The sequence below is a fragment of the Calypte anna genome, chromosome 6 (assembly GCF_003957555.1).
Source record: "Calypte anna isolate BGI_N300 chromosome 6, bCalAnn1_v1.p, whole genome shotgun sequence".
Lineage (NCBI taxonomy): Eukaryota > Metazoa > Chordata > Aves > Apodiformes > Trochilidae > Calypte > Calypte anna.
Genome location: NC_044252.1, coordinates 12,900,956 through 12,914,420, shown reverse-complemented (window position 1 = coordinate 12,914,420; position 13,465 = coordinate 12,900,956). Strand labels below are relative to the sequence as shown.

Here is a 13,465-nt window from a genome sequence, read left to right as displayed (position 1 = left end):
TCATTCTGGTGATTTGATTTTGTTACCAAATTTTGACAGTGAGGGGAGAGTTAGTAGAAAAAATTTCACCATCTCTCTTCCCTGAACAAAAGCTGCCTCTGCCAGGCAGAGAGCAGAGGCAGGAGTGAAGACCCTGACTGGGACCACCTGGACCCCACAAGTCTGTGCCCATCATCTCCAGCCAGATTGCAGCCCTGGGGGTGCCGGACCATCTGCGATGTGTGCCCTTGCAAAGGGGGGGATTGCTTTGGACAACCTTTTCCGGCAGCAAAATCCCACCAGCCAGAGCAAACCTGTGCTGCTGGAGCCAGGAGATCTCTGACTGACAGGTTTTCACATTCTCAGTGTTTGCCTCTGACTTTCAAACATCTCCTTAGACCATCTTGGATTCCCATCTGCTGCCTCTGAAATTGGGACTGGAGCACAGGCTGCCTCTCAGCCTTTGCTGAAGCCCTGCCTAGCTTCCCTGAAGGCTGGAGATGGATACTGTGCAGAAATGGAAGAGAAACATGGCTTCTCCTATGGGATTTGAGTGCAGGTGCCGAGATAGTGATGTGGTGGCTGCTTCACCACCCTTGTCTTCTGTGTCTATCCAGTGGGAAACAGTCTGCTTCAAAGGGTGATTCCCCTTCTCCAGAAGAGCTGTAATTTTTGGTTCTGATATAGGACTCTGCTTTAACACATGAAAAAAAAAAAAAAAAAAAGAAAAGAAAGAAAAGATATTGGTTCAAACAAGTTGCTAGCAATTTGCTCAATGTCAACAGTCTGTGACCTTTGTGGTTTACCCATCTCCCAACCTCTATGCTTTTACTCTTCCAGATGATTGATAAAAATGTCAAATAATGGGCAAAACCTGCAGCTTCCCAGCAGGAATTCATTAAAAATATACTTGCCTGATAATATTCCTTGTTTACAGTTGTATTCTGAGGGCTGCACGCTTAGCTGACTGTGTTGATTTTGAATTATTCTGTGTTAATCAATCTTGCAGAGCACCAAGTTGTATGGCATAGAGAAAATGATGTATGTGACTTTAATTCTGTCACCCTTTTCAACCAAAACTGTTGTCTGGCAGAAAGACAAGAGAGAGAATAGGACAGGATTTTTATTGTCAGTCAGTCTTGTGGGAGGCATTAATGGTGCTATTTCCCTTTAATTCCCTATTAACTAAGAGCTATGAGGAGTGTCACGTTATTTCAGATGGAGGTGATGGGGCTACAGAATCTGAAGTCCCTCCCATTGAAGAAATCCTGGCAGCACGGTGGTTACTCTGCTTCCACTCCTCCAAAATTCTCAGGAATGGCCCAGCGAGTGCCTCAGCCCTCACTTTTAACACTTTTTGGCAGGAGTTATCAGATCTGTTGACTGGGATGTGTCTTGCTTGAGGAAGCTGCAAATGTAAAGGTAGATTGCTTTGTTCCTGACAGAGCTCTCCCTGCTTCTTTTCTGAAGATGGAATGATCAGCCCCATTTGGGTTTCTCTAATGACAGAAACTGGGCTTCTGTGCCTGCAAATTTATGCTCCTGTAGCTATGTGTAGCAGACCATCTTGGTGGCTTTTTGGTTGCTGGGAAGGTCCTCACAAAGGTTGTCCTGCACAGGGTGCATAAACCCACTGGCTTTGCTTCTCTTCATTACCTCTCATGTTGCTGCGAGAAGCTGCTTGTGGTCTCCTGAGATCAGGGGCAGCAAATGCCAACTCAGAGCAGAGCATAATGCCTTGAAATAGGAAATTGTGAGGGAAACGGGCTTTGACAGACAAATCTGGCTGTCTGCTTAAATAATCAGTAGCAGCACAGGCTGGGATGGCTTCTTGAAAGCCGGTATAGAACTTAGAATCAGAGAATCATTGAATGATTTGGGTTGGAAGGGACCTTAATGATCATCTAGGTCCAATCCCCCTGCATGGGCAGGGACAGCTCACACTAGACTCAAAATCCTGTCTTATCTGGACTTGAACACTTCCATGGATGGGGCAAATTGCTTTCTTCTCTTCACTTCTCCTTCTCTTGACCCACCTGACTGCTTTCTGCCTGTTTGCTGAAAGCAAGGGCAAGGCTGGGTAGTGCTGGGTAGGGACCAAGCACTGAGGTGAAGGCAAGATCTGGAGGGAGAAGAGAGAAACAATCCCCTGGGTCAGAAGGTTGGGCTTGGGATGACTGAGTGATGCAGCCCCTGTGCAAGCTGAAGTCTTGCTTCTGCTGTGGTCTAGAGCAGGCAGCTCCTTTAGAGACTGCAAATTAAAGCTCTGCCATGTAGTGCCTGGCAAGGGCAGGGTTATCATCAGGCAGGACAGCTTTGGGCAGGAGGAAGTAGTCGGATTTATCCAAGGGATCTGATTGTCCCCCTGTGCTCAGCACTGGTGAGGTTGTACATAGAATTCTGGGTTCAGTTTTGGGCCCTTTACTACAAGAAGGACACTGAGTGGTTGGAATGTGTCCAGAGAAGGGCAACAGAGCTGGGGAAGGGTCTGGAGCACAAGTGTTAGGAGGAGCGGCTGAGGGAACTGGGGGTGTTCAGCCTGGAGAGGAAAGAGGCTGAGGTGAGGCCTTCTCACTCTGTACAACTCCCTGAAAGGAGGTTGGAGAGAAGGGGGGGAGGTCAGTCTCTTCTCCAAAGTAACAAGTGATAGAACAAGAAAAAATGGCCTCAAGTTGCTCCAGGGGAGGTTTAGATTAGGTATTAGGAAAAAATTCTTCACTGAAAGGATTATTAAAGACTGTAACAGGCTGCCCAGGGTGTGGTTGAATCATCATCTCTGGAGGTGTTTAAAAGCCACGTAGATGTGTTGCTGAGGGACATGGTTTAAGCACTGGACTCGGTAGAGTTGGCTTAATGGTTGATAGAGTTAGGTTATGGTTGGACTCTATGATCTTAAAGGTCTTTTCCAACCATAAGGAATCTGTGATCCCAGAGCATTCTCCCCCATGGTGGTTGCTTCCCTCCTGCCTGCTGAGCACTGTTTCCTGCCAGCCTGGAGAACTCCCCTGTGGACTTGCTCCTTGCCCTTTCTTCAGTGCCACGCTTTGGGTCAGGATGTGTCCACCATGAGTAAGTGCTCTCAGCCCTATGTGCTGTTCTCCAGCCACTAATTTAATCTCCAGCTCCAACAATGCATCTCTTCCAGCTGTGTTTATGGTGCTTTCAAAAGCCCCTCAATTGAATTATAGCTCTGCAGTGGCCATTTGCCAGTGTCACCCGATAATGAGGGAGGTCACTTAATAGAGATAGCAACAAGAGATACATATTAACAAGAGCCAATTGAAAGGTGGGCTGAATTTCAAGGAAAGAAATTTTAAAAAAATAATAAATTGTCAGGTTTTACAATCAAACTTCGAAATTGGAAATTGCTTGGCTGAGTCTAGCAGTAATGCAATTAATAAATGTAATTAAAAGTGTAGTAAAGAATATAGGAATTGGAAGTCTGTGCACATCTGTGTTGGCATTTAGAGCTGGCACACAAGTAAGAGATCCGGTCTGGCAGTTGAGCAGCTTCTGAGATGGAGCCTTCGGAGGGAAATCAAAACAAAGGGCTGGTTTTTCCTCTCATCAGAGTTCAGAAGAGGGGCTGGCACTTACTCCAGTTCTGCCTTTGCAGCTTTCTTCTGCAGCAAATGAGACCTGGACAGGAATAAGTGACTTAAATCTGCCAGCAGCCCAGGGAGGAGAGAGCCAGAATTTCAGCTGTAGCAGAGAAGCTCTTGGATTCAATGTCAGCTCTGTAACTGTGAGATGCCTTGCTTTGAGCAAGGGGATTGAACCCCCCAGTGAGATGGGATGGGTGGCAGTGCCCTTGATGGGAGCAGAGGGATGTCTGAGCTGGCTTTTAGCAGGGCCCAAAGAGCCTTTCATCTGTCCTGCTTGCACAGCAGCAAGAGACAGAGGGAAAAGAGCTGCCAAGAACAATGGTGGGGAATTATTTAAGAGTAATAGGTTGACCTGAGATATAACAAGAGCACAAAGCAGCCAAGTATTTCCTGTAGTGAAATGAGGCAACCAGGTGCCACTAATTGCCAGGTAGTGGGCATGAGCTTGTGTTAAGCCCACCTGTGCCTGATTAGGGCGGGCCCCCACTGCGCATGAGCAGGATTAGGGGGCCAGTAAAAGGTGAGGCTCAAACTCGCAGGCTCAGCTCACTCCTGGGCAAGCCAGCAGAGAGGTTAGCTGCTCTTGGAGCAATAACACCGATCCAGGCTAGTCAAACCTGAGGGCTGTAGACTCGGAGTACTATTTGTGGGTTTCTGCTGGAACACCTGGTTGGACCTTGGAGCGTCGTACCCTAAGAGAGGTTCGTCTTGCAACAATCTCCTGCTGGGAGTAGTCAGCTCCTGCCTGGATGTGGGGAGGGAGAAAAAGAAGGAACTGAAATAGGGCTGGTGAGACAGTTTGGATGCTGATGGGAAAATGAGAGCTTGGTGGGCTGGCTGCTGCTCCAGCCCTTCTGCCTGTTGCTGTGTGACCCCTGGTCTGTTTGCCTCATCTCCTATCATTTCCTCCACCTCCAGACAGCTGTTGGGCCAGATTGCTTGTCTTTTTTTTCCACATTATTTGCATTGGTACAACACATGCGCATCTGTATCATTATCATTTCTGCTGGGGCTCTGCTGGGTGACTTTGCCTTGGGAGGTCAGATGGAAGGTCCAGCCACTGGAGATGGGAAGTGGCTTGGAAGAACCATCCCCAAATAAACCTGGGCACCTCCCAGGCATTGCTCCTCTCCTGAAGATCTCTTGTCTGCGATCTGTGCCTGGTTCTTGATGGCTGCAGAAGAAGGGTGGAGCCTGTTGCTGTTGGGGTGATGATTCTGTGTTGATTCTGTGATCAGTCTCTGATCTCTCATACTGGAAAGTTACAGGGGAGGTGGCGACCCAAACCAGGGGTGATCTTTGCAGTGGTGAGCCCCACTTTAGAGCTTTTAAGTGGAAACAGAACATCTTTCTGGTCATTTGATAATGCGTATTGCCTTGTGGTACTGCTGTGTTGGTGTGAGAGAGGTAGTCTTGGGCTCTCCTTTGCCACCTGCTTGTGCATCAACATCCTTTTGTGTTTGGATGAAGGGGTTTAGGGTTGTTCCTTACTTTAATCCAAGTCTATCCTTGATATTGGTGACAGACTGCAATGGAATAGTCTCCTCTTTTACCTTACTGTTCATGATTTGTTCTTTCTAGTGCTTTGAGTAGCCATGTGTAGCACATGCTGTTGCCATTCACTATTTCTTACTACCAAAAAAACACCTGGGATCTTCCTACACGATTTTTTACAACAGTTTGAACCTTTCTTATTCCTTTCTTGCAAAATAAGAGGGACCCAAACAGCCTTGGTGCCCAGCACCCTGGCATCCCCAAGCCCATGTAGCTCAGTGTATTACAGCTGTACTCCCCACCCATAGCTGTTCAGAGGGGACCTGGGTTCCAGAGATGCTCCTGCCAAGCTGTTGGATGAAGGATGGACCGCTAGAGACAGGTCAGGAGCGGTACCCACTCCCATTTGCCCTCCTTCTCCTTGGCAGGAGGCATCTGTTTGCATGTTTATTTTTATCTCACATCTGCTGGCATCCTAACAAAGATTTAATGATATGACACAGTTTTGTCACCAGTTCTTTTTTTCTGTAGTGAGTTAAACTTTGTTGCTGACTGCTGCAGAGAGTCAAAAGCTTTGAAAATGTCAGAATGTAGTGACTTGTGTAGAAAACTCACCTTTTTCCATGAGCAAATGGCTGTCACCTGGCTGTATTTCCATTTTACTGGACAGAAAAGTTAGAATTTGCTATTTTTGCCTGTTGGTGACCTAATAATAATTGTAATTAATCTTTGCTGAGGAGGAACAGCCACAGGAGACATGCAGAAAAGTCCTATCAATGGGCTAAATCTTCAAAAACAGGGTCTGTCTCAAGCAGGCTTGGGGCAGGGCTTGCCAAGGAGCATCTCCGTGGGACCTTTCCTCTGCCCTCTATTTCCCATCAAACACCAACTCCAGCCTGCTTGGTTTATGCAGATGTTTTGCTCCATTGTTCAGATGATAGGCAGCATCTTTTGAGGAATAAAGATGTCAGCCTCCCACTGTGCAATATCTTGAGCCTGTTTGACCCAAAAATGGAAAGATTATTTTAAAGACAGATTTTTAATGCTTTTTGAAAAGCAGCCTGAAATTGCTCTGTGTCCTGTCTGGACATGGACATTGAAAATGAGCCCTCTTTTCCTGGAGGGATGTCAGTATGAGATGTCTGCATCCCACAGCTGGTCCTTCCTTGTTGGAGTTTTGGTGTGGTTTTTTTTTTTTTTTGTTCGTTTGTTTTTTGCTGGAATTTGAGCTGGGGAAAAATAAAAAAAAAAATGCATTACCCAAAGCCACTTCTTACAGGTCTGCAGCCTTTGACCTGCCTGCTGTTGAGAATAAGGACAGGGCAATTTTCCCTCCAACCTGTGCACACTGGGTAGTACCTGAGATTTCCCCTGCTTGTACGGCTTCTACTGTCATGGCCAATGAAGGGACTGGGACAGCAAAGCTGTAAAATAAAGATTAAAATACAGTAATCACCAAGTCAGAGCTCAGGAGGTGTCTGCAGGGGCTGGAGCTGATGGCACCAATGCTGGTGACCTCCATGTCCCTCCAGGCAGCTTCTCCTTTGGAAGGACAAGGAGATGAACTTCCTTCAAAGACTGCTTTGGGGCTATTGTATGAAATACAATGCTGAGGAAATCAAGCTCTCCTCTTTCACAGCCTCCTCGCCTCCAAGCCCCATAATCATGGGTGACCAGAGCAGATTTGCACATTAAAAGGAGTGGCTAGGGGCACTTAAAAAGAAGAGGAGACTCATTCATCGAGTCCAGCTTTATCCTCATGAATATCCTCATGAATATTATTATTCCTGACGACAATATACCCCAAGCCTCATTGGTGCAAGCCCTCATCTACTTTTTTGCTGTCTCTCCCCTCCTCCCCCTATTAATGGTTAATTTGTAATGTTCTTCCTCCTGACATTGATACCCCTGGTGGCTCCCGGGGAGGAATTTGAGAAGGCAGCTGTTGTTGGAGCAGCCGGACTGAGGCTGTAGAGCCTGGAGGGCTGCAGGATGCTCTGGGGCTGCTCCCACCTGGTGATGGCTTGGGTGATGCAGGCAGACCAAAGAAGGTTGGTCTGAGAATGTGTCCTGTCTGAGAATGTGTTTTGGAAAGCTAACACTTATAGTAGGTCCCCATGATGAGGCTTCTCCACTCCAACACTTCCTGAGGTGACAGAGTCCTGGTTGCTGAGCTCTCTAGGTGCATGAGGCAGGAGTAACAGAGACACATCCAGGGCTAAGCATGCCAGAAAAAAGAGATTGTAAAGCAAAAGGTAGCAAAGTGCTATATGGGCTGGGGATGCTGTGGTGTCTCCATAACTGGGAGGCTGTAAGTATGGTAGTAATTTACATGTTGCACAGTAATGGGTTTCTCTTTTGAGGTCCCTTCTAGTTATATCTTTTATGCTTTTATGATTGCTGATCAGAAAAAAAAAAAAAATTGAAGGGGCTTTAAAAAAATCATTCTTGGGCTGTGCCCAGTGAGGTTTGCTTTAGCAGCTTGATTTAGGGGGGGAGAGAGAAAGAAAGCAAATGAAAAATCTAGGTGGGAACTACAACCTCTCACACCTCAACAGAAGTGATACTGAAGCAAAGAAAATGAAGTTCTGCTGGAACCTGAGGCCAGTTTAGATGTTGGACCATCCCTGCAATGCCATGTGCAAGGGCAGGGAAGTGTGAGGAATGTGCAGGGATGAGGGGGTCTGCAGAGCTCAAGGCTCTTTTTGGGATCCTGAATGTGGGTTGTGGGACTTGCCCTGGGTTCCCTGATCTGACAGCTCACAGCAAATCACACCACATTGAAGGGAGGTTTCTGCTGGCCTGGATCTTGCTGGGGGAAATTCAGTTGCTTTTGTTATTTTCTGGTACCTTCACCCAGTATTAAAATCAGATCTCTGAGCATAAACCCCTGATTCCCAACGTTTTCTAGAGGAGGTTGTGGGCTGGGACAGCTTTGCTGTGGTTTACTGCAAGCTTTGTGGTTCCCAAAAAACCTTAAAATGGCTCAGTTTGTCACTCAGCTTTGGCCAGAGATTTGTACCTGGAAGCAGTGCTCCATCTTCTGAGCTCTGCCTCTCCTCAGGTCACTTTTCCACCTTTCTCATCACTTCATGATACTTCTCTACGAGCCGAGAACAAATAATTTAATACAAATGGAGTTAACAGTAAAACGCAGAGGCTTGGGAAGAGGTTGGCAGATAATCCGTATTATCCCAGCTGGCCAGAACCAGTCTCTGTTATGTCTCACTTGTGACCTTCGCTGTCCTCCTTTCAAGTTTTAGCTCTTCATCAACCCTTAACACGGCTGTGAATGTGTTACTAATATATGGGCTTGCCCTAGTGGTCGAGATCTGTGGGTACCTGCAGCCCAGGTCCCCAGTGAACCCTTTTTAATTTATTTTACTTGCTGTCTGTGCTTCTGCCTTTGGAGAGACAAGAATATGCATTTAAGATTTGCATAGGAACATGCAGCTGTTCCACCAAAAATGGATAATTGTTCTCCCCGCAGCGAAGTTAAACAATAAGAAGTGCCAAACTGCATTTGCCATTGCTGATTTTGTGCACTCAGCTGCATATTTTATGCATGTAGATTAGTTCCAGATTTATGACGATTTAACTGTTAATGCTTGTGTTAATTGGGCCAGGTTGTAGTTGCTGTGGTAACGATAACTTTGAGTTTTACGTAAAGTTCTGTGTTGCATTTAATGCTTTTTTTTTTTCTTTTTAAGGCTCTCATGTTTAATACCTTATGGTGAAAATGGAGAGGAAATCAGCATAGAAAATAAAAGTGCTTTCGGGCAGAAAACAAGTTGCAGCAAAGAGTGTGATTTTTTTTTTTTTTTTTCAGGAAAGTTGTGATGTCTGGGAAAAATAAGGGTTTGTGATAGAGTGCAATCTTGACCCCAGCTGTATAACTATTATTATAAGTGTGTAACAACTATTATAGCTGCTGCAATACTGTAATAAAGAAAACAGCTGTATAACTTCTAAATGTCCTGAAAATACAGGACCGAAATTCTTGGGTCTCTAGATATTCCTGCTGGTGGGCAAAGGAAACTGCTGATGTGCCTTTGATGGGGAAATAGGCTGGTGCACAATTTCACTGTTATTTTATTTTTTTTAAATTTATTTCTAGAACACACCAGTGGGCACTCCAATTTTCATCGTGAATGCCACAGATCCAGACCTGGGAGCAGGAGGCAGTGTGCTTTACTCCTTCCAACCTCCTTCAGATTTCTTTGCCATCGACAGTGGACGCGGCATCGTCTCGGTGATACGGGAGCTGGACTATGAGGTGACCCAGGCATACCAGCTCCAGGTCAATGCCACAGTGAGTCTTCTCCTGATTTTATTGTCCCCCTCTGCCATCTCCTCAGACACACCCAGCATCTTCCACTTGGAAATTTATTGTAGGGATGTGGTGCCTAGGGGAGCACAGCTGCACCGTAAGTGTGCCAGGGGTGAGGGTGAGCATCTCCCTTGGTGAAGAAAGCCAGAACAGGGTGTACAGGCCATGAAATCCTCTGGGCTCATTTCTTGCTTAAATGTGGATTCACCTGTATTTAGCAACCTTAGGCTTACTCAGAAAAAAGCTGAGATCAGACCTCAAGAGTTAAAATTTTAGTGGACAGAGGAGGAGAAATCAAGGTCCTAATTAGAATCAATGCCACCTTACCAGCAAGGGGATCCCCGGGAGAGGTACATCCAGGTACATCCATGGCAAATTCATGTCTCACTGGAGCTGGAAACTTCTTTTCTGGTGTCAAATCTAGCAAGAGCTCAGTAGGAAGGATGTGAATGAGGAGCTCCGTGCCAGTAGACAATCTGGGTGATGGCTTCTTTCCCATCTCAGATACAAGCTGAGATTCATCCCTAAAATACATCTGATCACCTCTGCATGCGTCTGAGGGGGGATGGTGGAAAACCTTTCCCAACCCCTTCAGGCAGCTGGTTAGAGCTCTTGAAGCATATGATTGAATCAAGATCATTGTTGAGATGTGTAGCCACAAATGTCAGGAGGACAGAGAGGGCTGAGCAGGGCTGCTTCACTCTCCAAGTCCATGGAGTCTGGGCATTTGTAGACTTCAGGGCCACAGGCAACCGGCTCAGCCTTGCAGCTCATTTGAGGATGTGGAATTTTCTTCAGAAGTCAGAAGCTGATTTTTCTAAATTTTTTTTTTAAAAAAAAAACATACCTCATTTTATTTTAAATATGCCAGTGTTAAGAGATCTCTGTCACTGACTTACTTTCCTAGGATGTGCTGTTGGGCTACCTAGTGGCTAGTAAAACATTAGACCAAAAACAAGCCCTGATGGAAATGTTTTTCTTACCCACATCTGATTCTGGTTTCCTCAAGGATGCCATCTTGGTCCACCCAGCTCTATTTGGCCCCTTGTCCTGGGTGCACTTACCAGCAAAGATAAAATGAGGACTGATCTGGTACTTGCTGCCTAACTCACACCTGGCTTCTAGTGATTTCCAGCTTAGGGACTTCAAAGGAATAAATATTAAGTCCCTGGGCTTTATGGAAGCTCTGGGAACATCTTCTCTGCTCAGTCACAGGGCATGGGTGATTTCCAGCAAAAAGGCAATAAAAACTCTAGAGCAAAGCTCAGCCCAGGAAGGAGGACAGTAATTGCACCACTGTGCCAGGAGCTGGAAGAGCAAATGCAACCTCTTGCCTGCCTTATGAAGATTTTGCATGGTCCCGAGTGGGAACAGGGGTGACAGTGAAGCTGAGGTGGCTGCAAGAACCTTGGAGCCTTGGTTTGGGGCAGGACCCATTTCATCCCAGGGATGCAGGCAGAAAGAGGCTGGAAAGAGCAGTGTGAGAGACAACAGGTGAAGAAACCTGAAACATTCTTGCTTTTTTGGTGTGATCTGTAATAACTTTAACCAAAATTTAAGAGGTAATGGCAGGGCAGCCATTATCTGAAGAAACAAAAGGCTTCAACCTGATAACACTAAAAGCAGAGCATAAGTCAGAAATAAGCATCCATCTAGACCGTAAATGCTGAGGCCTGCAGGTTAAGAGGATAATGTACAAGCTGTGTTGTTGAATACGGTTTAAATTAACATTAATCTTTTGGCAATCAGTCTTCTCTGCTGCTCAGAGCCGTTTTGCAGAAGTGAGCAGTAGCCTCTAATGGTTGCCTTTCACCACAGAGCTTGATTAGGGAGTAAGGAGAGATTTATTTCCTTCCCTTTGTGTGTTTGCTTTGCTCCCACCCTGCTAGCAAAGGGCATTGGGATTGCTTTGGAGGCTCCAGTAAGAGAACTGGTGGCACAGGCAGGACAAGCTGTTGGCAACACGTCCTGCTGTTGTCCTGGGCTTTCTCTGGGAGAGGATTCACAGCTCCATCCTGGTCGGCTCAGAAAGAACGCAAGGGAGATGATGCTCCTGCTCTGAGAATGGAAGTGTTCAATGGCCACTGGTACTTTCCCAGTAGAAAGAAGGATGCTATTGGGAGGGTGGATCCTCTTGTCTGGATTTCTTCTCTGCCTTCCCTGGCCAGGAGCAGCACCTGGTGTATGTACCCCCTGTCAAAGCCTAGAGCAGCCAATACAGAGAAGAAACAAGCTTGTGACCACTGTGCAGCCTGTGGGGTTATGAGGAGCAGTGGAGAGGCAAGGGAGCTGGTGGGCTCTGTCCCATTCTGGCTGAAAGAGCCCAATCTATGGAGAAACATTAGCACTGGGGGGAATGAGATGCAGGAGAATACACTGGCAACCACATCTGGGTCTCACTGGTTGCAGGTACCCTAGGCTGTATCTGCATTAGGAGGGCGTTTAGATTTTGGAGTAGTTGTTGAATGTGAGGAAAACCAAACTGGCTTGCTTTATTTTAAAAGGCTAATTCTGGAAATTAAATCTGTGCTGTGTGTCAGCTTAGGGGCAGGTACAGTGGACAATAATTCTAGTAGGTAGTTTGAAAAAGAGGTGATGGCCTGGGCTATTCAGAAATTTCGACCCAACTATAACTGTGACAGACTTAATATGGTTTTTCTGATAGAAATCCTTTCTCCTCCCCACAACTTTTTTTTTTTTCTTTTTTTTTTTCTTTTTTTTTTTTTTAAGGACCAAGATAAACACAAACCACTGTCCACTCTTGCCAACCTGGCAATCATCATCACAGACGTGCAGGACATGGACCCCATCTTCATCAACCTGCCCTATAGCACAAACATCTACGAGAACTCACCTCCGGTAAGAGCTGCTGCTTCGTTCTGGTGTCTGTGACCATGATGTTGCACTGTTGGGTAAAGAAGGGTGGAGCAGGGTATGGGACAGAAAGTACAAGGTAACCTCAAAAAGCAGGACAGACAAAACTCTCCTCTTTGCAGAGATCCTCATGTGTCCTTCCTTTCATCACAGCTTTGTAGCTTGGGTGCAATGTGCAGTCTTGTTTCCACACTAAAGTGCAAATACTCCTCTTTATCGTGATATTCAGATGACATCCAGAGACACAAACCTTTTTTCTTTCTGGAACAGCATGTTTCAAGCCAGCTACAAAATACTTTGCCCTTTTTTACAAAAGGGAGCATAAGCAGGGAGGTTTAGGAAGGCTGAAAGCCAAATAGAAAGGTTTTCTGAGGATTTTTCTTAAATTTTCAAAAGGCTTCCTATTGTTCTTAGCACACAGTCACCCCATTTCCTCCTCACAGCATATATGCATGCCATTTCTAATAGAAAACTTGAAGAAAAATTTAAACGTCCCTGAAATGAGGTAGTTTTGAAAATGCCAGGATCATCAGCCATTTCAGCACTTTGAGTCTTTTTCCCCAGGTTTTGCCAAATTGATCCAATCATTTCAGTTCTTCTGAAACTCAGTTTGTCAGCAAATGTGCTGTTTGTGGAAAATATCTCCCAGTCTCTAAATACAGCAGGGCTTTTTTTTCCTCCCCTCCCTCCCCCACCGCAGCAGACAGTGGGGAGTGTGACAAGCTTTGGGAACTGTTTGCTTTGTTTGGGAATTTCAGCTTTAGGAACTGTTTGCTTTGTTCCTGACAAGGGTGTTTAGGACCTTCAGTCCATGCAGCATCCACCTTCCCAAGCCATCCCATTGCTTTGTCTATGGGGCCTCCTGTCCCAACCCCCCTCTGGTAGGCATCCATAATACACATGCATCCCAAAGCATCTCATGCACTGGATCTGAACTGTCTGATGGCTCAGTTTATGCAGTGATTACTTCAATTTATGCCTTTTTTGGGGGGGGTGAGGGGGGGAGGCGGGGGCAAACTGCTGGCTCTGATGGCACAGGGAGTGCTGGATCAATAGGACTGAGTCCTCCTGTCACAAATCCCACGGTCAGACAGCATATTACCTTTCTGCCAGCCTGAAGATGGACAAAAAACACGGCTTCATACACTGCTTTCATGAAGTGAAAGTTTCAATGAGTTTCAGT

At 46.0% G+C, this 13,465-nt stretch overlaps 1 protein-coding gene across 1 annotated transcript in view; it reads left to right on the top strand.

Annotated features, from left to right (window-relative positions):
* The window catches only part of CDH23 (cadherin related 23), a 195,255-nt gene that overhangs the window by 80,042 nt on the left and 101,748 nt on the right, over positions 1 to 13,465 (top strand). Inside the window, exons 7-8 of the mRNA XM_030453320.1 lie at positions 9,196 to 9,390; positions 12,139 to 12,267. Coding sequence (XP_030309180.1) covers positions 9,196 to 9,390; positions 12,139 to 12,267 — 324 coding nt within the window. The remainder of the gene's footprint in view (positions 1 to 9,195; positions 9,391 to 12,138; positions 12,268 to 13,465) is intronic.